This window comes from Trichomycterus rosablanca, chromosome 11 (assembly GCF_030014385.1).
Source record: "Trichomycterus rosablanca isolate fTriRos1 chromosome 11, fTriRos1.hap1, whole genome shotgun sequence".
Classification (NCBI taxonomy): domain Eukaryota; kingdom Metazoa; phylum Chordata; class Actinopteri; order Siluriformes; family Trichomycteridae; genus Trichomycterus; species Trichomycterus rosablanca.
This window is the reverse complement of record NC_085998.1, coordinates 23,617,802-23,643,979: the sequence shown is the minus strand read 5'-3', so window position 1 is coordinate 23,643,979 and position 26,178 is coordinate 23,617,802. Positions and strand designations below refer to the sequence as shown.

Below are 26,178 nucleotides of genomic sequence, written 5' to 3'. Positions count from 1 at the left end.
ACAATTCTTATAATGCGCTTCTTACACACACACACACACACACACACACTTGACCACACCCCTCAACTTTTTACTTTTCCCCTATTCTGTTAGTCAGAGTATTGGAATCTCTCAATGCGGTATGAAAAAGTGTGTGTTCTAGTGTATGCAGATGTGGCTGACAGAGTAGGAGCCAAGTGTCAAGTGTCACACCTGCCATAGAGATCAGACAGTAGAGTTTCAGCAGCCTTTAGAGACTCCAACAACGGAAATCCACAAGCACATTTCTCTAATGTTCACTCCCTTGATCACCAACCTTAGACATTTTCTACTCCTATTACTCCTTTTTGAATATTATTATGTAACTGTAGAGTCTAGTCTAATATGCCTTCCATTTACACACAAATACATACATACACCTATACACGCTTCTTGCATCATTTGCAATTTTGCTTTGAGAATGTATGAGGTAATTAGGATTAAAATATCTCTACCAACCTTATGTAGCTCATTCACCCAGCATACCAGGAAAATGAGTAAAGCAGATTTACATTTACAGCATTTAGCAAATGGTTTTATGTACTGGATACAGTTTGAGCAATTGAGGGTTAAGGGCTGGCAGTGGGGCTTGAACCAGCAATTGTCTGATTACTAGTCCATTACCTTTAGCACTGGGCTACCACTGGGTCAAACTACCAGCAAAAAATAAATCTTAAAAAATGTTTGATTACAGCCACTGGCTCAATAGTCTATGCTACAAAATATTAAGCTAAGAATACCAATATTTTTGGCTGTGCAGTTTTCACTTGTTTTAAATGTTGTGTTCAGTGATAAATAGTTCCCTGTGGGGACCCAGGGAGGTTAGAGAAGCCTGCTCCAATCAACCAGCTGGTCAGCGTGTCATAGGTTGTATCTTTTGTGACTCTGGCTCAGGGTCAATCAATCGCCAATTACACCTGGTTGTTCGCCCTGCTGCACATCTGCTGTAGATCTGCAGCTCTGGGCATTCCCTTGTTGGGGTCTGAGGGGGGTGGGGAGTAGGGATGATGAAAAATACATGACTCATCATGGAAAAAATCACAGACCAAGACAGTGAACAATGAAATGTTTTCCAATTGAATTGACAACTGGCAACGCTTCACTTTACTGGAATCAAAAACACTGGAAGTTTCTTTTAAACACTTTGCTATTCATAAAGCAATAATCAGAATAGCAGGAATAATAAAGAATGTCAGGATCTGGGAAAATACTAATTGACTGTGCCCAGATGGAAATGATTTTTTGCACCATTCTTTTTTGGCTGGAATACAGTATAAATCTCTTCCCCATGTAAACGTCAGCAAAGGAGAATTAGAAAAGATCACAGACGAACTAGTTAATCAAGGAATCACAAACATCAAATGAGAAATTATCAAATGACAAGACAAGGAACAGATACATACATCCTTATATTCAACAGACCATACCCCTCCCCCCCACCCCCAAGAAAATTGACATGGGATATCTGGAATTATATATACCAAATCTAGAACAAGACAAAGGACAACACCAAAAATCAGCTACCCAGAAGCAATAAAACTAGTGGAAAATACACCTATGTCAAAAGGTGCAACCTATTGTCAAAACCTGTGCAGAAATCGTCAAGTCCAAACCCACAGTAAAATGTCAACTATTACATAGGTAAACAGAGATAAATCTGAAACAATTTCAAACTTAAAGATCCTAACCTCAAAAACTAACCAATTCCCCAAACATTGAAAACAAAATACCTGAAAATAGGTATAAAACTAAAAAGAAACCAAACATACAACTAACTAACCAAGACGGTAATAGAAACAAAGAAACTCAAAAAGATGTAGAAGTGACTGAACCAACTGCATCACACTCCAGAAGCCAATCACCAGGAAGCAGAACAAAACCAAGCACATCAATACTACTCTCCACTTACTACTTATACAGACCACCATTACAACATCTAGGTGGTGGAACAGCCATCTGTATCAGACACAAAACCATCCATAGCCTAATCTTAATACAATCTAACTTACAAACAACAGAAATACATGTAATTCCCCATAGACCTACAGTATAACACTTGGCACAGTATATATGCCCCCAGACTCCCATACAATCCTACGAGAATTAGACAATATAATAAATCAAGTACACACTGTTCATACTCATGGGAGACTGTAATGGCCACAACCACCTTACTTAACTTAAAAATCTTACTTAACATCTGGTGAAAAATATGGGACGACTTATGCGGCAGTAACCACCAACACGCAAAACAAAAAGGCAACTTGAAAAAGCAAACTGGTCTGAGTTTGTAAGATTTGGCATAGAGAAATTCCATCCATCCAACAACCCTGATAAATGGTTTACAAACACATAAAAATACTTCAACAAAACATACCAAGAACAACCATAAAAATCCTGAAACCCCTAGTCTGTGGTTTAATGACAAGTTTAAGACTGCAAAGACCGGAAAAAACACTTTAATAAATTTCCTACCATAGAAAACCTCAACAAACAAAATACAAAAAGCATAACAAACCAAATAAAAAACAAACATGGAAGAACTTTGTTTCAGGACTTAAAACGAACACAACAACCAAAACAGTCTGAAACATAATATGCCAAAGTAATCACTTCAAAATTCAACACCTAAAATATCGAGGAACCCTGCTGACCACTGAAATGGCAAAAGACTTAACAAGAACTTTTGGAAAGAACTCATCAGCAATAAACTAGCAGGATTTCAATAAGTAAGGAAATTTGATATAAAGACAATCCACTTAGTTTAATAGAATGGTAAACCATTGTTTAGTCTGGTTCCTAGTAAGCTAGGACATTATAAATAAAAACTAAAGAAGAGGAAAGGGTATGATAGATCACCTCATTAGGATAGAATCATACATTAAAGATGTATTCCTAAACAAACAACATATAATGGCGGTATTCTTTAACTTGGATAAAGCTTATGACACCACCTGGAGACATGGCATCCTAGAGGACATTCAACAAATTGAACTACGTGGATGTTTACCCATCTTAATTTTGAACCTCCTGACAGACAGAAATTTTAACTTAAAAATAAACAATATCTATTCGGACCTACACACACAACAAATGGGAATACCTCAAGGTAGCATTTTATCAGTAACACAGTATACCGATCCAAACAAGAGTTTTCATGAAGATGAACTATGCATATGCTACAAAAGTAAACACCTATAAACACTGGAACAGAAACTAGAAACATGAAATTAATTTAAACTATCAAAAACAAAGACAACCTTTAATCACTTTTGTCAAATAAGACCATTCCATCCAGAGCCAAACTACTACTGGAAAAAAATAATCTAAATTCTTAGGTATAATAATGAATAGCAAACAAATTCCTTCCCCATATTCAAGTGTTGAAAAAAACAGATGCCAAAAACTCTGAACATAATGTTAACATTGGTCAACACATAATAGGAAGCGAACAGAGTAATCCCACATACCATTTGAATGAGCCTTGCAATCGGGGGTAAAAAAATACTGTTGCAACAAGTGTTTGTTTGTTTTTTAGGATTTTAATGTCATGTGTTACACTTTGGTTACATTCATGACAGGAACGGTAGTAACTCATTACACAAGGTTCATCAGTTCACAAGGTTATATCGAACACAGTCTGGGACAATTTTGTATCTCCAATTCACCTCACTTGCATGTCTTTGGACTGTGGGAGGAAACCGGAGCACCCGGAGGAAACCCTCGCAGACATGGGGAGAACATTCAAACTCCACACAGAAAGGACCCGGACCACCCCACCTGGGGTTTGAACCCAGGACCTTCCCGCTGTGAGGCAACAGTGCTTACCCACTTAGCCACCTACCGCCCTGCAACAAGTGTAGTAATGTACCAATGAGTGTGTGATTATTTTACAGTTTTAAGGTTCTTTTAAGCACAAAAATCTGAGGACAATAAATGTATAATCTTTGTAAATTTGTCAGTTGTAGTGACAAGTGACTCATGGCACTAATGTGTTAATTAAGCTGGACTCGTGTCATTTCAGACAGATTATTTAATAACATTACTGCGTAGGATTGTATGGCTTCGTGTAATAGTACTCCCAAGCCTTTGTAGCTATATTTATCACAGTAGCACAGCAGTTTCTCATACAGTGCTGTTTGAGGGCTCCAAGGTCATGTACATTCAACAGTGTTTTCCAGCCTTGCCCTACATGGACTGAGATTACTCAAGATTTCCCGTATGCCTGCTATATCACTATGTAGTAAAAGTAGGTACATTTAACTACAAGTCTAGATTCTAAAATTATCATTATTAGACTAATTACAGTTTATTATCCATAGTCAGATGAACAGGAAGAAAGAGCTAGCTACAAGTGGATTTCCCCTCTTACCCGTGGTGTGGTGGATCATTCTCAGCACTGCAGTGACACTGACATGGTGGTGGTGTGTTAGTGTGTGTTGTGCTGCTATGAGTGGACCAGACACAGCAGCTCTGCTGGAGTTTTTAAAATTAAATGTTCATTAAATTAAAAATGTTCACTCACTGTCCACTCTATTAGACACTCCTACCTAGTTGGTCCACCTTGTAGATGTAAAATCAGAGACGATCGCTCATCTATTGCTGCTGTTTGAGTTGGTCATCTTTTAGACCTTCATCATTGGTCCTAGGACACTGCCTACGGGGCACTGTTGGCTGGATATTTTTGGTTGGTGAACTATTCTCAGTCCAGCAGTGACAGTGAGGTGTTTAAAAACTCCATTAGCTTTGCTGTGTCTTATCCACTCATACTAGCACAACACACACTAACACACCACCACCATGTCATTGTCACTGCAGTGCTGAGAATGATCCACCACCCAAATAATACCTACTCTGTAGTGGTCCTGGGAGAGTCCTGACCATTGAATAACAGCATGAAAGGGGGCTAACAAAGCATGCAGAGAAGCAGATGGACTACAGTCAGTAATTGTAGAACTACAAAGTGCATCTCTATGGTAGGTGGAGCTGATAAAATGGACAGTGATTGGAGAAACAAGGAGGTGGTTTTAATATTACGGCTGATGGGTGTATTCTGTCTGCACCAAACATTCTCACTGTTAATATTTAGTAATGGATCACTTCTGCGTGTTCTGTTTGAGAGGAACGTTTTTTTCTGTTTCAATGGAACATGTTGTTCACTGTCAGTAAGGAGTTGTCTATTTCCTGGATTAAAAAACATTACAAGGGTGAGGCACATGCTTTCTAGAGGCCAAGTGAGCATAGGGTCAGTATCATTTTCCCTGTTCTCTCTCTTATGTAACTTCTGGCAGTTAGCCAAATTGCCTCTCTTTTGCTTGTGTTTCTTTCCATGTGTAATATGTTTTTTTCCTTTTTCCTTTCTTTTTTTCTTTATATTTTATTTGATTTATTTTTGTTGCTTAAGGTCCGCCATATGTCCTTTGTTTATGAACTTGGCTAAAAAATTATACTTTGGGATTAACACACAGTTGCTCCAGAAAACAAGTGCAACTCTGTTCCTAACATGTCAGATCTTTTGTTTAAACATCTCCCTTTACTTTTCTATAAATATTATTTCTCTCTGCTATTTTCTTTATTTCTCTGCCTTTTTCTGCTTTTGTTAATTTAATCTTATTCTTAAATTGCAGTACCTCTTGTCCTAAAAATGATAGTGTATCTTAAAGAGCACAGATGAGTGAAGTTAAAGCTTTCCACATGCAGGTATTCGACGATAACAAGCTCTGTCTGGGACAGAGGGGAGGAGGTAGGATAATATGCTTGGGTTAGTGAAGCAAGTAATTGCCTCAGAAACTTGAGCATTATGTACGTGTCACTGAGCTTCGCTTTTCTGTATGTTCTTTCCTCTTAAAACGGTCAAGTTTCCTTTCAGAGGCCCATGTTCTGTAATTTAATCTTAAGTATTTGCAGTCCTGTGTTGCCTCTTCATCTTTTATGTAGGTCATAAATTTTCTTGTTAGAGCAATTGTAGCAGTTTCTTTAGCCATGTGGTTTAGCAGTTTCACTTTAGATCACATGCTTGACTGAACAGGTTAACAACATTTTGTCTGTGGTTCTGAAACGAGTACATGATGACATGTAGAAAAGCACATTTCCACAAACTTAGTCTGTGTGGAGTTTTAAGTTACTTTAGCATTTTGAGACAGACTGGAAAATGAACCGCCATGTGTTAGATATGCACTGGAGTTAATGTACCTTTGGTTACAAAGTGGAAAGAACAATTCCTCTGTACTTTATTTTGTACTGTTCAGAATTTGGATTCATTTTATTACAGTGAATAAATGGAATGTAATTCATCTAAACACTAGCTTAGGTAATATTTTAGCACTGGTACTATTAACTTATTATTATCTATTATTATTATCTTAATGCTGCCTTTGACCACATGCTCCTATACTGAACTTCTATACTGGAAAGACTAGGTTAGACTAGGTTAGACTAGGTTGGGGGGGGGGGCTTCTTTATTAAGATACAAACAGAAAATACAAAATATGCAGACTTATAGTACTGTGACAGTACATTTTGTGTAAGCAATTAAAGATTAAGGGCCTTGCTCAAGGACCCCACAGTGGCAACCTGTCAGTGGTGGGGCTTGAACCAGCAACCTTTTGATTACTAGTCTAGTGCCTTAACCACTAGGCTACAGTTGCCCAACACACACACACACACACAGACACGCATGCACACACACACACAAACAAACAAAAACAAAATGAGCAGTGTGGGGAATGACAGATGAAGGACAGTATTTAGTATGACCTCCTTTGGCACTAAGCACATCTTGAACTTATTTGGGGAAACTGTTCTAAAGCTTTCTAAATTAATCTTCTGGTATATTATACCAAGCTTCTTTCAACGCATGCCAGAGTTCTTCTTTAGATTTAGTCTTTTATTTCACTCTCTATCCAGGTGATTACATACTGCTTCTATAACATTCAGGTCTGGACTCTGTAGATGCCATTCCATGACTTTCAGTGTCAGTCTGTACTTTTTAACATTCATGATCACATCAATTCGGACAATATTGCCAACATTACTGGCAGAAATGCAGCCCCAAACCAGGACAGACCCTCCACCATGATTCACTGAAGGATACAAGCACTCATCTTTCTTCAACTCTTCTTCTCACATGTTGTTGGTGATTGGACCCAAATGTTTCAAACTTGGATTCATCATACTGGTCTTCATTCCAGCATATCTTAGCCTTTTTACCTAGCTCCTCTTTCATAAAAGTGGTTTCTTGGCTGCTTCCCTTCGAAAAAGACCACTCCTGATAAAGCTTCTTCGGACTGTAAAAGGATCAACCTTAAACCCCAATAAAGCTGCCAAATGCTGAGCCAGGTCCTTGATTGACTTTGTCCGGTCTATCAAAGAAGAAACTCTGGGAAACTTCCTATTAGATTTTGAAGATTTTCTTGGCATTCCAGTCCGTTTTGGTCCTTGAGCTCTCCTGATTCTTCAGATTTAATTATAAGAGCTTGAATACAAACAACAAATTTAGTATCCAGGTTGTTTGCTGATTTCCCTTTGAGAAGGGCCTTGCTAATACAAAATATGATTTTACGTCTGTCAAGTTTGTGATCTTTGGCATTTTCAGTGTAATAATGTGATTGAAAGCTGGTCATAATTATATTAGCAAGCTTCCAATGAACTAAACTTATTGTATTGTACACGTGTATATATTAATATGACAAATAGAGGCATTCTTCCTCTTCTTTATTTTTACTGCAGTCATTTTAATGTGAGATATTAGGACAAATATAGGTGTTAGAAATGAAATTAATTAGGGTTTCATTTCATTAAGAAGAGAGCCATGTTCCTGCTGTTGCTCAAGTTTAAGGGGAGGCCACACTAGAAGCTGTTTTCTGATTTCTTTGCACATGCACACATACACACACCTGTGATTGTTTCATCCTTTACATGCAGGACAACAAAACTGTTTATCATAGCTATACAGATGATACAAATTTTACATCTGATCTGTTTAAAGATTAGCTCATAATTTAATAATAATAATAATTTACTCTCCCCCAAGGTGAAATATGAAACCAGGTCCAGGTTTCCAGGTCCATTTACGTCATGAATTGATGCGTCATGTGATTGTTAATCCAGTCCTGCACATACATTCCTCACAGAAGACGATTTTATGTGTGTAACTACAGGGTGATAAGGGAGGAGAGAGAGTCCTGCAGAAGAAGTGGACCACTTTTCTAAAAGCCCAGCTGCTGTGCTCCCTGCCCGATGACGGCTTTCCGTTTAACATCATTGAAGACATGTTTGTTCTGACCCCAAGTAAAGAGAACTGGAAGAGTACTTTGTTCTACGGAGTCTTCACTTCTCAATGGTAGGAGATCTGCCATTTTGTGGAACAACAGCCCTTATAATGCAAAAAACCTATATTGGTGATTATCCACTTAATAATAGATGACACTATACAAATCATAATGTTTATGTATCATTTACAGTCCAGGTTGGATAAATGTTTTTTTGGAGAACAGTAATTATCTGTTTGGTTTCCTCCCATTAACATTTGTATAGTCAATACAGAGACTATTGTTCCAGAGATTGCTCTGAACATCTAACTGGACTTGTTGCATATTGCATGCTCTGCCTTCGGGGTAATATTTGCAGGTAGACCATTTCTAGGCAACAGCACTGGAATAGCAATAGTACTGAATTTTCATTTCCAAATGATTCACACAGATGTTTTTAGCTAACAGATGTAGCAGCTTTTTAAAAGTCCACATTTTCACTTTGGGCAAGATTCAAAATAAACAATTAAAAATTAAAATGGTCGACATATTTGTAGTCTGTCTGGGTTACAAATACACTGAACATTAAACATTAAAACCACCTCCATGTTTCTACACTCACTGTCCATTTTATCAGCTCCACTTACCATATACAGTAGAAGCACTTTAAAGTTCTACAATTACTGACTGTAGTCCATCTATTTCTCTACATACCTTTTTAGCCTGCTTTCACCCTGTTCTTCAATGGTCAGTACCACCACAGAGCAGGTATTATTTGGGTGGTGAATCATTCTCAGCACTGCAGTGACAATTACATGGTGGTGGTGTGTTAGTGTGTGTTGTGCTGGTATGAGTGAATCAGACACAGCAGTGCTGCTGGAGTTTTTAAATACTGTGTCCACTCACTGTCCACTCTATTAGACACTCCGACCTAGTTGGTCCACCTTGTAGATGTAGATGTAAAGTCAGAGACGATTGCTCATCTATTGCTGCTGTTTGAGTTGGTCATCTTCTACACCTTCATCAGTGGTCACAGGACGCTGCCCACTGGGTGCTGTTGGCTGGATAATTTTTTTGGTTTATGGACTATTCTCAGTCCAGCAGTGACAGTGAGGTGTTTAAAAACTCCATCAGCGCTGCTGTGTCTTATCCACTCCAACCGGCACAACACACACTAACCCACCACCACCATGTCAGTGTCACTGCAGTGCTGAGAATGATCCACCACCAAGTAATACCTACTTTTGGTGGTCCTGGGAGAGCTCTGACCATTGAAGAACAGCATGAAAGGGGGCCAACAAACCATGGAGAGAAACAAATGGACTACAGTCAGTAATTGTAGAACTACAAAGTGCTTTTATATGGTAAGTGGAGCTGATAAAATGGACAGTGAGTGTAGAAACAAGTAGGTGGTTTTAATGTTATGGTTGATCGATGTATGTCTGTTATTGTGACTAGAACAAAAATCAGACAGCATTTTATAAATAAACAATAAATCCAGTTAATTTCAAACGGTTTTCACTTTCTTGCATTATAACTTCAATACAATAGGATCACACACAACAGATACTAGAAACATTGTGTAATAACAATAGTGTTCTGATCACTTCCACTTGCCAGAACTGAATGGTGTCCGGCATAAATAGAAAGCTTTCAAAACAAAGCATTTAGGTCACTCCCAGTTCATATCACGTTATTATTGACCCACAGCCATCTGCATTTGGCATTAGAGGTTTGGTTATCGATTTACTGTGTAACACAGAGTGAAGCACTGACTAGAGAGGCGGTGTAGGAACACAGGGCTGAAATAAATAAAAGGCAACCATGAGAGACACAAACAGACCAGTTTATGGGTTATTTATTGGCTTTGTTATATGTTTATTTCATTTTTAAAAATCTAACAGTGCAGATTAGTGCAAGTACACTTATAAAGTGTGAAGTAGTGGTCAGTAAATATCTACAACGTGTTGACATTTGACATTATCAATTAAGATAAGATAACAATGTGTGTATTTGTGTGAATGTTTTGTAACAGGTACAAAGGGGCATCAGGCAGCTCAGCCGTGTGTGCCTTTACTATGGATCAGGTGGAGGAGGCCTTTAACGGTCGCTTTAAGGAGGTTAACAGGGAAACACAACAGTGGTACACCTATAACCACCCAATCCCGGAGCCTAGGCCTGGAGCGGTACGTGTTCTCACAAACTATACTAAATATTAAAACAGTATTAATATTCTACTTACACTAAACTACCATTTTATTAGGTACACCTACTGTATGCATGCAATTTATTGGTGTGCCACTTCTTACTATAGTTCTATCTGTTTTGTCATCCTCCATCCGTCATAAGCAGCTAAATTAACAGATTGTAGCATGTTTGTAAGTATCCAGTAAGCCTGTGAAAAAATCTGAACGTTTATGCATGCACAGAGTAAACACAGGCGAGCATTGAAATCAATTCCCCAGGTTATGGTGCCACTCTCAGGAATAGAATTAGTTTCTTTTCTAAAGCCACCATCGTATCATTTAAATGGACATAGAAATAGCAGTTATTATTGTCTTACTGTAACAAAAATGATTTATAGCTAAAAGTATGTGGACACCTACCTACAATTTTGTACATTTTATTACAAAACTATGTGCATTAATACACGGGGGTAATTTTGGTAGAATAGTATTTTGTGTCCACAGTAACAATATCATGAATATGTTGTATACATAACATATGTACCCAAGGATGTACTGTATGTAAATTTTATTGTATATATAAAACACATTTGTGTGCTGTAGAAATCAGTAGATCTGTATACCATATACAGTGGGGCCAAAAAGTATTTAGTCAGCCACTGATTGTGCAGGTTCTCCTACTTAGAAAGATGAGAGAGGTCTGTAATTTTCATCATAGGTACACTTCAACTATGAGAGACAAAATGAGAAAAAAAAATCCAGGAAATCACATTGTAGGATTTTTAAAGAATTTATTTGTAAATTATGGTGGAAAATAAGTATTTGGTCAATAACAAAAGTTCAACTCAATACTTTGTAACATAACCTTTGTTGGCAATGACAGAGGTCAAACGTTTCCTGTAAGTCTTCACCAGGTTTGCACACACTGTAGCTGGTATTTTGGCCCATTCCTCCATGCAGATCTCCTCTAGAGCAGTGATGTTTTGGGGCTGTCGCTGGGCAACACGGACTCCACAAATTTTCTATGGGGTTGAGGTCTGGAAACTGGCTAGGCCACTCCAGGACCTTGAAATGCTTTTTACGGAGCCACTCCTTCGTTGCCTGAGCGGTGTGTTTGGGATCATTGTCATGCTGGAAGACCCAGCCACGTTCCATCTTCAATGCTCTCACTGATGGACGGAGGTTTTGGCTTAAAATCTCACGATACATGGCCCCGTTCATTCTTCCCTTAACACGGATCAGTCGCCCTGTCCCCGTTGCAGAAAAACAGCCCCAAAGCATGATGTTTCCACCCCCATGCTTCACAGTAGGTATGGTGTTCTTGGGTTTTTCTTCTTCCTCCAAACACGACGAGTTGAGTTTTTACCAAAAAGTTCAATTTTTGTTTCATCTGACCACATGATATTCTCCCAATCCTCTTCTGGATCATCTATATGCTCTCTGGCAAACTTCAGACGGGCCTGGACATGTACTGGCTTAAGCAGAGGGACACGCCTGGCACTGCAGGATTTGAGTCCCTCTCGGCGTAGTGTGTATACTGATGGTAGCCTTTGTTACTTTGGTCCCAGCTCTCTGCAGGTCATTCATCAGGTCCCTCCGTGTAGTTCTGGGATTTTTGCTCACCGTTCTCATGATCATTTTGACCCCATGGGATGAGATCTTGACCCCAAGGGAGATTATCAATGGTCTTGTATGTCTTCCATTTTCTTACAATTGTTCCCACAGTTGATTTATTCACACCAACCTGCTTGCCTATTGTAGATTCACTCTTCCCAGCCTGGTGCAGGTCTACAATTTTCTTCCTGGTGTCCTTCGACAGCTCTTTGGTCTTGGCCATGGTTGAGTTTGGAGTCTGACTGTTTGAGGCTGTGGACAGGTGTCTTTTATACAGATAACGATGTCAAACAGGTGCCATTAATACAGGTAACGAGTGGAGGACAGAAGAGCTTCTTAAAGAAGAAGTTACAGGTCTGTGAGAGCCAGAAATCTTGCTTGTTTGTTATTGACCAAATACTTATTTTCCACCATAATTTACGAATAAATTCTTTAAAAATCCTACAATGTGATTTCCTGGATTTTTTTTTCTCACTTTGTCTCTCATAGTTGAAGTGTACCTATGATGAAAATTACAGACCTCTCTCATCTTTCTAAGTAGGAGAACCTGCACAATCAGTGACTGACTAAATACTTTTTGACCCCACTGTACATACTCATACCGGATGCTCAGCATTTATTTGTATGATTTTTTTAACAAGCATATGTGTAGAAATGGAACCTTTACTTGTGGTAGCATTTCCCTTATCTCTCTTTATTTCTTTCTTTGCAGTGCATAACTAATGCAGCTCAGTCTCAGGGCATCCAGTCCTCACTGCACATGCCAGACAAGGTGCTGAACTTTGTCAAGGATCACTTCCTGATGGACAGCGTCATTCGCAGCCAGCCACTGCTGCTCAAACGCAATGTGCATTACACGCAAATTGCTGTGCACCATGTCCAGGCCGTGCACAAAGAATACAATGTGCTTTTTGTTGGAACAGGTCAGCACATATTACAGTTTATTTCTTTTTCTTTTTTTTCATTGTGTTTTCTAATGTATTTTTCTAAATGGTAATTGCTAAATGTATTTAATTGACAAGAGTATGGTAAAACTCTTATAACCTGTGTCAGTTTGAAATGGTTTTCCAGTAGTATTTGCTCACTGACTGCAAACAAGAAATGCTTATGCATACAAATACAGTGTATCACAAAAGTGAGTACACCCCTCACATTTCTGCAAATATTTTATTATATCTTTTCATGGGACAACACTATAGACATGAAACTTGGATATAACTTAGAGTAGTCAGTGTACAGCTTGTATAGCAGTGTAGATTTACTGTCTTCTGAAAATAACTCAACACACAGCCATTAATGTCTAAATGGCTGGCAACATAAGTGAGTACACCCCACAGTGAACATGTCCAAATTGTGCCCAAAGTGTCAATATTTTGTGTGACCACCATTATTATCCAGCACTGCCTTAACCCTCCTGGGCATGGAATTCACCAGAGCTGCACAGGTTGCTACTGGAAACCTCTTCCACTCCTCCATGATGACATCACGGAGCTGGTGGATGTTAGTTTATGTCAGTTTTCGAAGGGAGGGGATCATGCTCTGTTTCAGAATGTCACAGTACATGTTGGAATTCATGTTTCCCTCAATGAACTGCAGCTCCCCAGTGCCAGCAACACTCATGCAGCCCAAGACCATGATGCTACCACCACCATGCTTGACTGTAGGCAAGATACAGTTGTCTTGGTACTTCTCACCAGGGCGCCGCCACACATGCTGGACACCATCTGAGCCAAACAAGTTTATCTTGGTCTCGTCAGACCACAGGGCATTCCAGTAATCCATGTTCTTGGACTGCTTGTCTTCAGCAAACTGTTTGCGGGCTTTCTTGTGCGTCAGCTTCCTTCTAGGATGACGACCATGTAGACCGAGTTGATGCAGTGTGCGGCGTATGGTCTGAGCACTGACAGGCTGACCTCCCACGTCTTCAACCTCTGCAGCAATGCTGGCAGCACTCATGTGTCTATTTTTTAAAGCCAACCTCTGGATATGACGCCAAACAAGTGGACTCAACTTCTTTGGTCGACCCTGGCGAAGCCTGTTCCGAGTGGAACCTGTCCTGGAAAACCGCTGTATGACCTTGGCCACCATGCTGTAGCTCAGTTTCAGGGTGTTAGCAATCTTCTTATAGCCCTAATCTTCTATTTCTCACATCCTCAGAGAGTTCTTTGCCATGAGGTGCCATGTTGAATATCCAGTGGCCAGTATGAGAGAATTGTACCCAAAACACCAAATTTAACAGCCCTGCTCCCCATTTACACCTGGGACCTTGACACATGACACCAGGGAGGGACAACGACACATTTGGGCACAATTTGGACATGTTCACTGTGGGGTGTACTCACTTATGTTGCCAGCTATTTAGACATTAATGGCTGTGTTGAGTTATTTTCAGAAGACAGTAAATCTACACTGCTATACAAGCTGTACACTGACTACTCTAAGTTATATCCAAGTTTCATGTCTATAGTGTTGTCCCATGAAAAGATATAATGAAATATTTGCAGAAATGTGAGGGGTGTACTCACTTTTGTGATACACTGTATATATCTGTAAATACCTGAAAATCATATGCAAACCTATTTGCATTTGAATGCAGTTGGTTTTCTTAACAGCCAACCGATTTCTACGAAGGTTTTTAGTAGATTGCAGAGTATTTTTCCCATTTACAAACAAGTGTATTCTAAAACTTACCATAAAATTTATTTGCAGTACTTGCATTGTGCATGGGTTTTTTATCCAAAAATTACATCCAAAAACTATTTAGAAGTAGGTAGGTTAGGGGTAAGAATTATGATGGATTACAACATTCTGCGCTCCTGTTCTATAAACTTTAGTGGTGTATCACTTTACAGTATCAGTAAATGGAGATATAGCTTATGCAGGGCTGAATTGAAAATGATTCGTAGGAAAGGTATCTTTATTTGACAAAACATAAATAGTGATGGCAATGAGTGTGGCCAAATGCATTATAAAGACGGGAGAGCTTCATTCTTTTGGTCATGTAGTGTATCATAAGATGAATACTGCCATCTGCAGTTAAAATTAACTAACTTGCATATGGGCCTGCCGTCTCAGTCTGTTTAGAATACAGTCAAACAGTAAATTACAGTAACAAATGTATGTATGTAGGCTTTATCTTATGTGTAATATGTTTAATATTTTGTACTTTTAAAACAGTTATTAAATACATAAAAATATCTAATGCTGCAAGGTTCGAGTAAGAAAAAATAAGTATGAAAAAATTGGGAAAAGATGCTGCAAAGTAAGAATGCTTTCAAAAATAGTTGTGTTAACTGTTTATTTTGTGCACAGTGAATAAACAAAAGAGAAATCCAAATCAGATTGACATTTGGTGTGACCACCCTTTGCCTTCAAAACAGCATCAATTATTTTAGGTACACTTGCACACAGTTTTTGATGGAAGGGTAGGTTGTTCCAACCATCTTGGAAAACTAACCACAGATCCTTAAATCCTTCTATCTATTTATGTAATCTCAGGCGATGTTGTTGAGATCAGGGCTCTATGGGGTCCCTATCATCACTTTCAGGACTCCTTGTTTTTCTGTACACTGAAGATAGTTCTTAATGACATTGGCTGTGTGTTTTGGGTCGTTGACCTGCTGCAGGGTAAATCTGGAGCCATTCAGATGCCTCCTGATGATATTGCATGATGAATACGTTTCTGCCATGGTGAATGGCCTGGGACAAAAACTGTCTTCCACAAACCTAACTTTTAAGTTTCACACAGTGTTAAGCCTCCTACACAGCTGTTTCTGTTTCAGTTAATGACTGTGTTTTAACCTACATATAAAATTGTGATCATTATCACCTGTTTGGTATAACTGGTTAATCATACACCTGTGTATAATCCTACAAAATCCCAAGGTGTATGCTGTTTTGAAGGCAAAGGGTGGTCACAGCACATATTAATTTGGTTTTAGATTTAGATTTCTCTTTTGTTAATTCACTTTGCATTTTGTTAACACTTTTTAACACTATTAACACTAAAAGTGTATATAAACACCTTCTCACATGTATTACAGATGATGGTAGACTTCACAAAGCTTTAAACACCAATGGCAAGATGCACATAATTGAGGAGCTGGTGCTCTTTCCTGAATCACAACCTGTGCAACACCTCAAGCTGGATGCTGAAAAGGTATGACTGTTTTTTAAGCAAAGGCACTAAATTGAAGTGATATGGATACCATTTTACTGATCATGCAATAATAACACATTAGCCTTCTCTTTGGGAATTTACAGGTATGATGTGAAATAAATAGTGCACAGTTCTGCTGTGCTGTATGAAGATTGTTCTGAATGTAAACTAGATTTACGTACTGTTGTTTATTTAAAAATGAATTTAACAATTGTATAGTTACAACAAAAAAAACAGGCAGTCTGTGCCAATGACGTACCACTTGATAAGTAGTTTTGCAGAATGAGACTTGATCGCATAAGTATAATATACATCCATGTAAGGTCAGAAGACCTACAACCTCTGTAGTCTTTAAGATAAGATAAGATAAGATAAGATAAGATAGCCTTTTATTATCCCACAGGGGGAAATTTGTAGTGTTACAGCAGCTTTCAAGAATACAAAAAATAGAAAATTACAAAATGTTTACATGTATGTACACATATACTAAATAGTAAGAATATGGAAAAATTACAAAAATATAAACAGTATTTATAGAGGAAGTTAAACCAAATATTGCAGTTATTAGAAATATTGCACAAAGTACAGCAGTAAAGTGCAAAGTTACAAAAAAATTACAAAAGTAAAAATTACAAAAATATAAACAGTATTTATAGATGAAGTTAACCAAATGCACAGTTATTAAAAAATATTGCACAAAGTACAGCAGGTACAGCAAGTATTGCACATAATTTAAAAGTAATTGCACAGAGAAGTACTAAAAACCAAGTGAATTATTGTGATGGTAATTGTCTACGTTTGGGACGGTGCTGGTTGTATAGCCTGACAGCAGAAGGAAGAAAGGAGCTGCGATATCTCTCCTTTGAGCAACGCGGGTGAAGAAGCCTGTCGCTAAAGGAGCTGCCCAGTGCAGTCACAGTTTCATGCAGTGGGTGATCAGTGCTGTCCATTAAGGATGACAGCTTGGTCATCATCCTTCTCTCCCCCACTGCTTCCACCGAGTCCAGGGTGCAGCCCAGGACAGAACTCGCCTTTCTAATCAGTTTATCCAGTTTCTTCCTGTCTGCTGCTGTCATGCTGCTGCCCCAGCAGACAACACCATAGAAAATGGCCGATGCCACCACCGAGTCATAAAAAGAGCTGAGAAGGGCCCCCTGTATTCCAAAAGAGCGGAGCCTTCTCAACAGATAGAGTCTACTTTGGCCCTTCTTGTACAGGGCTTGTGTATTATCCGACCAGTCCAGTTTATTGTTAAACATTAAATAAAAAGAATAAATCCTAACATATGAGCAGAGCAGATAAATAACACAATACAAGTATTGAGAAACGTTGTATAATGTCCAAGATAAAAAAATTTTAAGAAATTATTTAAAATATAAAACATGATTTTAATATACTTAAAAGAATAATTTCCCCATTGGTTCTTAACACATGCTGAAATAGTACTTCTGTAGCATTTTTATGATCATTGTAGAACCTTAGTGTTTTTAAGACACTTAAAATGGTTTTATGATCTTTCTAGCCACAATAACACTAAAGACTAAATTAAGTGGTTAGACAAATACTTAATTAATAAATACTGAATATACTGTACATATACTGTTTATACGTAATTTATTCAGCTTATTTTGATGTGGTACGTTATATTTTTAAATAATAAGTAATGTATAGATTGTAGTGTGTGGCACGGTGGCTCGGTGGGTAGCACTGTCGCCTCACAGCAAGAAGGTCCTGAGTTCGATCCCCAGGCAGGGTGGTCCGGGTCCTTTCTGTGTGGAGTTTGCATGTTCTTCCCGTGTCTTCGTGGGTTTCCTCCCACAGTCCAAAAAACATGCAGTCAGGTTAATTGGAAACACCAAATTGCCCTATAGGTGAATGGGTGTGTGTACATGTGTGTGTGTATGTGTGTCTGCCCTGCGATGGACTGGTGTCCCTGTCCAGGGTGTTACTGTGTGCCTTGTGCCCATTAAAAATCTGGGATAGGCTCCAGCACCCCCCCCCCCCCCCCAACCCCCCCGCGACCCTAATTGGATAAGCAAAGTGAATGAGTGACCGAGTATAGATTATATTCCTCTTGCTAATTGCAGTGGCGGTTCTTAAGAATTCAATGGGAGACAGTGTCACTGACACTGCATTAATAAACCTGTACCTATATATAAGTTGCCTAACAAATATGCCTGAAGGGTGATGTGAAGCACTTGTAACAGCTGCTGAATTTTGAAAGCAATGGTTAAAAGGTCTGTGTAAAAAAGGCCAGTGGTAATTAAAGTTAGCAAAGAATGGACACAATTCCACTGTTTAAGAAAGGTGACTTGCTCCAATGCAGCATTTACAGGACCATTACACTGGTCTCAAATGATGGCAAGATCCTGTTGCAAGTAATCCTAAAATGAATGCAAACCAAGCTTAAAAAGAGATTGCTGAAAAACAAGCTGGATTTAGGTCAAAAAGAGGCACACAGGATCAGATCACAAACCTTTAGATCACAGTTGAAAAAGCAAGAAAAAGGAACCAGGCACTAAATTTATGTTTCATTGATTTCACAAAGGCATTTGACATGACACAGCATGACCAATTCTGGATAACCATGCTTAATATGAGTTTCACACCTCACACCTGGTACTGAGGAATCTGTATAGCCAACATGCTGCTGTCAGGACAGCCAGTCACACATTAGCAAGGTTCAGGGTAAAAGAGGAAGTCCGACAAGGATGAAACATCTCACCATGTCTGTTTAATGTCCTTGGAGAACAAATGAAAAGGCCGCTAGAAGGAAGATTCAGGATTAAAACAAGTTGACTTCTTATTTGGGAAGAGTATCAAATACTGCAGAATGTGCTGGAGAAGTCTAGAACAACAGTAGGCATGGTGGTCAAATTGAGTGATAGCAGCATAGTGACAATATATTGCATTTTACTACACTTTCTTTACAGTTGCACATTTAATGCCTTTTCATTTGGCAACATAAGTCATTCTTGCTCAAATCCATGTTGACAATGTCAAACACACCGTAGCAATTTCTGGCTGTTTACATTCTGTTTACTAAAGAACATTTAATGACAGCAATTTCTGGTTTGGGAAAAAGCCAGTTTCAATCATCAACATTACTATGAGCTTGTAAATGCTTGTGTTGGAATGCTTGTAAATTCTGAATTGTGTTTGTTTACGCTCTACCAAGTCTACATTCCCATTCCCATCAATCTGTGGTATGGTGTGGTGGAGGTTCTCCAAAAGGAAGGAAAAGAAAAAAAGGGAGGGACAAGTGAGGAACACCTCCTAAAACCCATATGAGTGATTAGACCACACCAAACTTTGGTTTGGTGCACTCCAACACTCGCACTCAACACACCCAGTGCCCCATTCACTGACTTACATAATACACACTACGCCCCCCAATTTATTGGTTAGGGCAGTGTTTCTCAACCTTTATTCAGTCACGGCACCCTTTAAAATTATGCAAAATTTCAAGTCACCCCAGTCTAAAATGTATTAAAAAACTTACACTCTGCATCCCTCGGACTGCTAACACACGCACACACACACCATAAGGTGTCATTTAGGGAGGGAGGGGTAAACGTGACTTACTTTTAATGGGAAACCTGAGCCTGGGATGATGCACACAATCGCCCTATTCTGGCAGGGATGGATGAGAGGCAGACACGGAGCTCCTGGTCCAGAGCCCTCAGTCGCTCCCTGTACTTGTTCTTGATGTAAGTTAGGCTCGAAAAGCTCAGTTCGCACCATGAACGAATCAGATTTAACATAATTAAACGAGTTTATAGTTTATTTCTCAATTATTTGTCATTATACTAAGAGCACTGCTTTTTTTCTGCATGTTCTCTCTGTAGCTCGGTTACGGCTCTCTCAACTCAAAAGAAGCTTTATTGGCATGACAATTAAGGACATTCGTATCGCCAAAGCAAGTTACAGAGAAATTATAAAAATAACAATAAGAAAGAACAAATATATACAAAACAGTTACATGTGCAAAAAAATATAAAATAGAATAAAATATTTTAAAAAAACAGTGCAAAATAATAACAATAAAAATTATAATATTTACAGTAATGAGGTAGTAATAACGATCAGTTTGTGTGTGTGTGTGTGTCTCTCTCTCTCTCTCTCTCTCTCTCTCTCTGTGTGTGTGTGTGTGTGTGTGTGTGTGTGTGTCTCTCTCTCTCTCTCTCTGTGTGTGTGTGTGTGTGTCTCGCTCGCTCTCTGCTCTCTGTTTTCGGATTTGAAATTCGACAATAAACAGCTCTTATTATGACTGATTAATTCCCTGTACTGATGCGAAGCGGACTGGGTGGATTACAGCCGAACTGCGCAGAAACTAAAAAAAATATATTTATACATGTATAGCGACTCCCAGAGGCGCAACTCGGTTCCTTTTGTTCATTTTAAAGAGCCGTTCAATAGGATCGGATCGTCGCGAACGACCCATCACTATCAGAATATTTTTGACGGCACCCCTGACGAAGCCAGACGGCACCCCAGGGTGCCGCAGCACCCCGGTTGAGAAAGGCTGGGTTAGGGGATCCCACACTCAGGCACTCAAATAAGTAAAACCAGCTACACAGTTGATCAGTTTAAATTCTGAACAATCTGCATCCAGCACAGCAGAACTGTGCACTATTCATTTGCAATGTTTACTCTTTATTTAATAGGTTGTAGCAGCAACCATGTAAGAGATTAAAGAACATTAATTAATTGCAATTTACACAGCCCAGTTCCTATAGATGCAGTATCTGAAATTATAATGATTCCATAACCATTAGCCCTGCTATTAGGGTAATTTCAGGAATGCAAGCACCATACTCACTAGCAGGGAGAAGAAACCACAAACTCTTAAGTACATTCTCCCAAACTGGCATACCTCATGTAGCTTTATGCTACCAGAGAATCTCAACATCAAGCGACAGCGTTATACACCGATCAGCCATAACAGTAAAACCACCTTCTGGTTTCTACACACACTGTCCATTTTATCAGCTCCACTTACCATATAGAAGCACTTTGTAGTTCTACAATTACTGACTGTAGTCCATCTATTTCTCTACATACCTTTTAAGCCTTCTTTCACCCTGTTCTTCAATGGTCAGGACCCCCACAGGACCACCACGGAGTAGGTATTATTTAGGTGGTGGATCATTCTCAGCACTGCAGTGACACTGAAATGATGGTGGTGTGTTAGTGTGTGTTGTGCTGGTATGAGTGGATCAGACACAGCAGCACTGCTGGAGTTTTTAAATACCGTGTCCACTCACTGTCCACTCTATTAGACACTCCTACCTAGTTGGTCCACCTTGTAGATGTAAAGTCAGAGACGATCGCTCATCTATTGCTGCTGTTTGAGTTGGTCATCTTCTAGACCTTCATCAGTGATCACAGGACGCTGCACATGGGGCGCTGTTGGCTGGATATTTTTGGTTGGTGAACTACACACACTAACACACCACCACCATGTCAATGTCACAGCAGTGCTGAGAATGACCCACCACCTAAATAATACCTGCTCTGTAGTGGTCCTGTGGGGGTCCTGACCATTGAAGAACAGGGTGAATGCAGGCTAAAAAAGTATGTAGAGAAATAGATGGACTACAATCAGTAACTATAGAACTACAAAGTGCTTTTATATGGTAAGTGGAGCTGAATAAATGGACAGTAAGTGTAGAAACAAGGAGGTGGTCATAATGGTACGCCTAATCAGTGTACACTAGCCTGTCTTACAACCGGACAAGTTGAATAAAAATGCTACTTACTAAAATGCAACTAATACTTAGTTTATTAACCAAACCACCACCATCATCTCGTTCTTTCAGCAGTGACTGCAACCTATGCCAAACATTTCAACTCTCCTTCATGCATGCAGCAAAAGTGGGTCCATACAAACACCTGGACTTGTATCATCCCACTGATTATGCCACCTGACTATTAATTCATTCTTAGAACCAATAGATCACCGCAAAAGCAAATACCCAAATGCTTAGACACAATTTTTCTGCAGAAGGGAGTAGCCACCGGCAATATATAGAAAGATAAATACATATCCCACCCATTTACAGTTTGCCCTCCATCCCCCCAAGAGCTTCATTAACTCATTAACTCTCTTCCTTGCCATACCACACATCTCTAAGGCACATTTTCTCACATAGTTCTTTGAATGCAAGATCACTTAAGGCTCTTTAAGACTAATTTTCCAAGAAGTGACCACATCATGAAGATCAAGTATGTTTACTGATTACTTGTGTTCTGTCTTCTGTGTTTTAGGGTGTGTTATTTGTGTCATCTCACTTCGGACTGGTGGAGATCCCTGTTGCTAACTGCTCTACTTACCAGAGCTGTGGGGATTGTATTCTCTCCAGAGACCCATATTGTGGTTGGACAGGAAAGACATGCATAGATGTCAGAAGAGCCACATCAAAAAGGTCAGCAGAGCCAGGAAATTGCCACACTTTAGATACATGCATATTTTTGAAAATAAAACATTAGGGCAAGACAAGTGTGGTTAACTATTCTGCTGACCTTGATTTAATGGCCCTCTTGTTTTCATTGTTCTAGTGAATTGCTGCAAGATGTGGAGGATGCCAATACAACAGTATGTGATGAAGCCCAGAGCAGCCCTCGCCCTGCTGCACATTCCTCATCCATATGTGAGTGATTAAATCAAATGCTGATCATCATTATAGCACTCAATGATTTTCTACTAAAGTAATATTATATTTAACCTATGATTTTTTAATAGTACATTTTGATATAAAATAAGGATAAACATATTGTGTGATGTTAACAAAAATAATCCCTTTATTTGTTAATTTTATTTTGTGATAAATCTGATTTAGTGATAGTCATTATGAGAAGTGACGAGGGGTGTAGTGATACCATGTCCAAAAATGCACGTCAACAATAAGCAAGCGATCAAAGTTGTTTGTGCGCTGATGTGCAGCGTAAAAGCAAGTAGGAAAAATAAATGAATCCGGGTGGATTGAGCTACATGAGCAGCAATGCAGCGTTGGTATTATGGTTTAGCCTGGACGATATGATCACAAATACTGTAAAGCTTGTGTGTGTGCCGATGTATTCTGATAGAAACTATATTATGCCCCTGTCCCAAGTTTTTACAACTCCTCACCCAGGTTTCCCCTTACCCCGTATCCTGTGTTCTTATTGGCTGTAGTTCAACATAGCACTCGCTGCTACTCGCAACCTGATCGCAATGCCTTTCACATTACACGACTGGTTCAGATGTTTAACATGCTAGATATTTTTCTCGAGCCGGCGAGCGATTGACGAGCTGCTAGGATTGAGTCGTTGAACCATTCACACATACCGATTGAGAGCCGAGTTTTTTTTGAGAGCTGCCACATCTAGCGGCGATCAGTCGGTGAGCGAAAATCAGGACAAAAATCATGTAGTGTGAACTAGACATAAGATAAAATGTTTTTTTACCACTCATGGCAGAAAAAAGAGGACTTAAAACGTGCTTGCATAAGATCCATGAAACTGGTAGCTATTAAAGATGAAAGCGAAGCAGGCGACCAAAAAGCATGCATACTGATGACAGCATAGTGCAAATTCAGAAACTGGTGCTCGGCCGAAAGGACAAACCTCAGAACCATTGTGAAAATGATCATTTTACAAGGTGTTGTAGCTACACGCTTAAGGTATGGTGGGCAATATAATAATAACTTTGTTGCTGATTTATGAATTATATATATATATATCAACATTGTTGTAACAACATTGTTACTCTAATAAATATTTTCTTTCATAGGTCAGGAGATCATAATCCCAGCAAACACATTTGAAGTGTTGCCATGTCAGCTGCGCTCCAACCTGGCTGAAAGGCGATGGAAGTACAACAAAAGTGCAAGACATTTTCTCTACCTGAGACCTGACGGAGCTCTGGTTGTAGTGGCCCAATCCTACATGGAGGAGTACTACGAATGCTGGTCAGTAGAGAAGGGCTTCTGGCAGCTCCTAGCCAATTACTGTGTGAAGGCAGAGCCACATGAGGAGAGCACCACCCTACTTAGCCGCTCTCGCACTCAACTGGTGCCCAAAGAAGAGCCGATAATACTTCCGGGTGAGGCTCGAGCGCCGTTCATAGAGACCAAAACCTACTGGAATGAGTTGATTGTGGTGTGCACTCTTCTGGTGTTTTTCTTGTTTGTCCTGTTTTTGTTCGTGATTTATCGGAACCGGGACCACATGAAATTCATGTTAAAGGAGAGTGAGTGTCCCAACATGCCGCAGAAGAAGGCACGTATGGCAGGAAAGCCCACTGAAAGTCTGCCACTAAATGGCAACAGCATTCCAACATCAACATCAGACCACAAAGGCTATCAAACACTACACGACAACTACTTCTGCGGTACGCCTACCCAGGAGTGCTCCTCACCTGAGAACAGCAAGAGCTTCTCAGAATCAGAACACCGCCCATTGCACTTGAAGGAGAGCCATGTAGAGATCTCACCCACCTGTCCACGTCCTCGGGTACGCCTTGGCTCAGAGATCAAGGACTCAATTGTTTAAAACTCATAAAAGGTCAAACTTATGTGATATGATGTGCAGCTGGGGAATAGAGAAAAACATGAGAGGAACAGATTTAAATGAAACATGTAACTGTTGGCTATTTCAAAATATCTTGAAAAATGGATTACTTTCTTTGCACTCTGTCCCCAGTTTGTCTCGTGGTCTGTCCACATATTCCTCTTAAGTTACTGGTGGTAGAGATCTAACTGCATAATCAGCAGAGAGGAAAAAACATAGGCTTATAGAGCTGAGCATAGCTCTAGATGTATCCGGGATGAGGGATGGCCTATGAAATCAGCCACGTTTCTGCCAATTCCATCCAAACCATTTTTGGCCTGTCCTCAGGGATCTTGACACCCACCCATTAACATCATTGGTTATGCCACTTTTCCTTTAACCATAATACAGTTTATAGCTTAATGGCAAATAAAACCAGAATGACAAGTCAAGGTGTGAACCAGAAAGAAGTAAAGAGCCCTGCCTAGCAGAGTGTCAGAGGAAAAACTTATGTTTAATAGTCTACTAAACCAGCATATATAGTGTAACTGGTGCAATGTGTGCTAGCTTTGATAAAAAATCATGATATATATGCAAGTTCTGTAGTTGTAAATCATCATGACCTCAGTACAAGGCAATCGTACTATGCAAAACACTGGGATTTTAGCAGGAAAAAGAATTCTTAAAATGCACATTGTTTTTGTTCAGTATTGCTTTTCAGAGATACAAACAAGTATGAGCATGAGGTTCATAAAGTATTGCAAATGTGAGATGATGCAAAGTGTGAGCTCCAAATAATAACATAGCTTAATAAGACAAATGAGAGAAACATTCTGAGATATGAAGACAGAAAAATAATGTAGCAGTTGGAATACCTTATAATCAGTACTTATTAGGGGAAATGGCATGCTGATATTAGGCCATCTTCACACATACTACCTCAGTATAATGATATGGGTTAAGCAACGTGGGGCAATTTGCTATTAACCAGTTAACTGGTAATAAAAGCTAAAATTAACTATTATTAAATAAAAAAAAGTAATCTATGTTGAATGCAGAGATAAAATGATCAAATTAGAATCAGACATGAATTTATTTCTGTTTTGGTTATTTTAATATACACCAATCAGCCATAACATTAAAACCACCTCCTTGTTTCTACACACACTGTCCATTTTATCAGCTCCACTTATCATATAGAAGCACTTTGAAGTTCTACAATTACTGACTGTAGTCCGTCTATTTCTCTTCATACTTTTTAGCCTGCTCTCACCCTGTTCCTCAATGGTCAGGACCACCACAGAGTAGGTATTATTTAGGTGGTAGATAATTCTCAGCACTGCAGTGACAATTACATGGTGGTGGTGTGTTAGTGTGTGTTGTGCTGTTATGAGTGGATCAGAGACAGAGACGATCGCTC

At 39.2% G+C, this 26,178-nt stretch overlaps 1 protein-coding gene across 1 annotated transcript in view; it reads left to right on the top strand.

Annotated features, from left to right (window-relative positions):
* The window catches only part of sema4ba (sema domain, immunoglobulin domain (Ig), transmembrane domain (TM) and short cytoplasmic domain, (semaphorin) 4Ba), an 80,169-nt gene extending 54,362 nt beyond the window's left edge, over window positions 1–25,807 (top strand). Inside the window, exons 9-15 of the mRNA XM_063004558.1 lie at window positions 8,178–8,359; window positions 10,303–10,453; window positions 12,780–12,990; window positions 16,111–16,226; window positions 22,497–22,654; window positions 22,788–22,879; window positions 24,001–25,807. Coding sequence (XP_062860628.1) covers window positions 8,178–8,359; window positions 10,303–10,453; window positions 12,780–12,990; window positions 16,111–16,226; window positions 22,497–22,654; window positions 22,788–22,879; window positions 24,001–24,761 — 1,671 coding nt within the window. The 3' untranslated portion in view covers window positions 24,762–25,807. The remainder of the gene's footprint in view (window positions 1–8,177; window positions 8,360–10,302; window positions 10,454–12,779; window positions 12,991–16,110; window positions 16,227–22,496; window positions 22,655–22,787; window positions 22,880–24,000) is intronic.
* The last annotated feature ends 371 nt before the right edge of the window (window positions 25,808–26,178 follow it).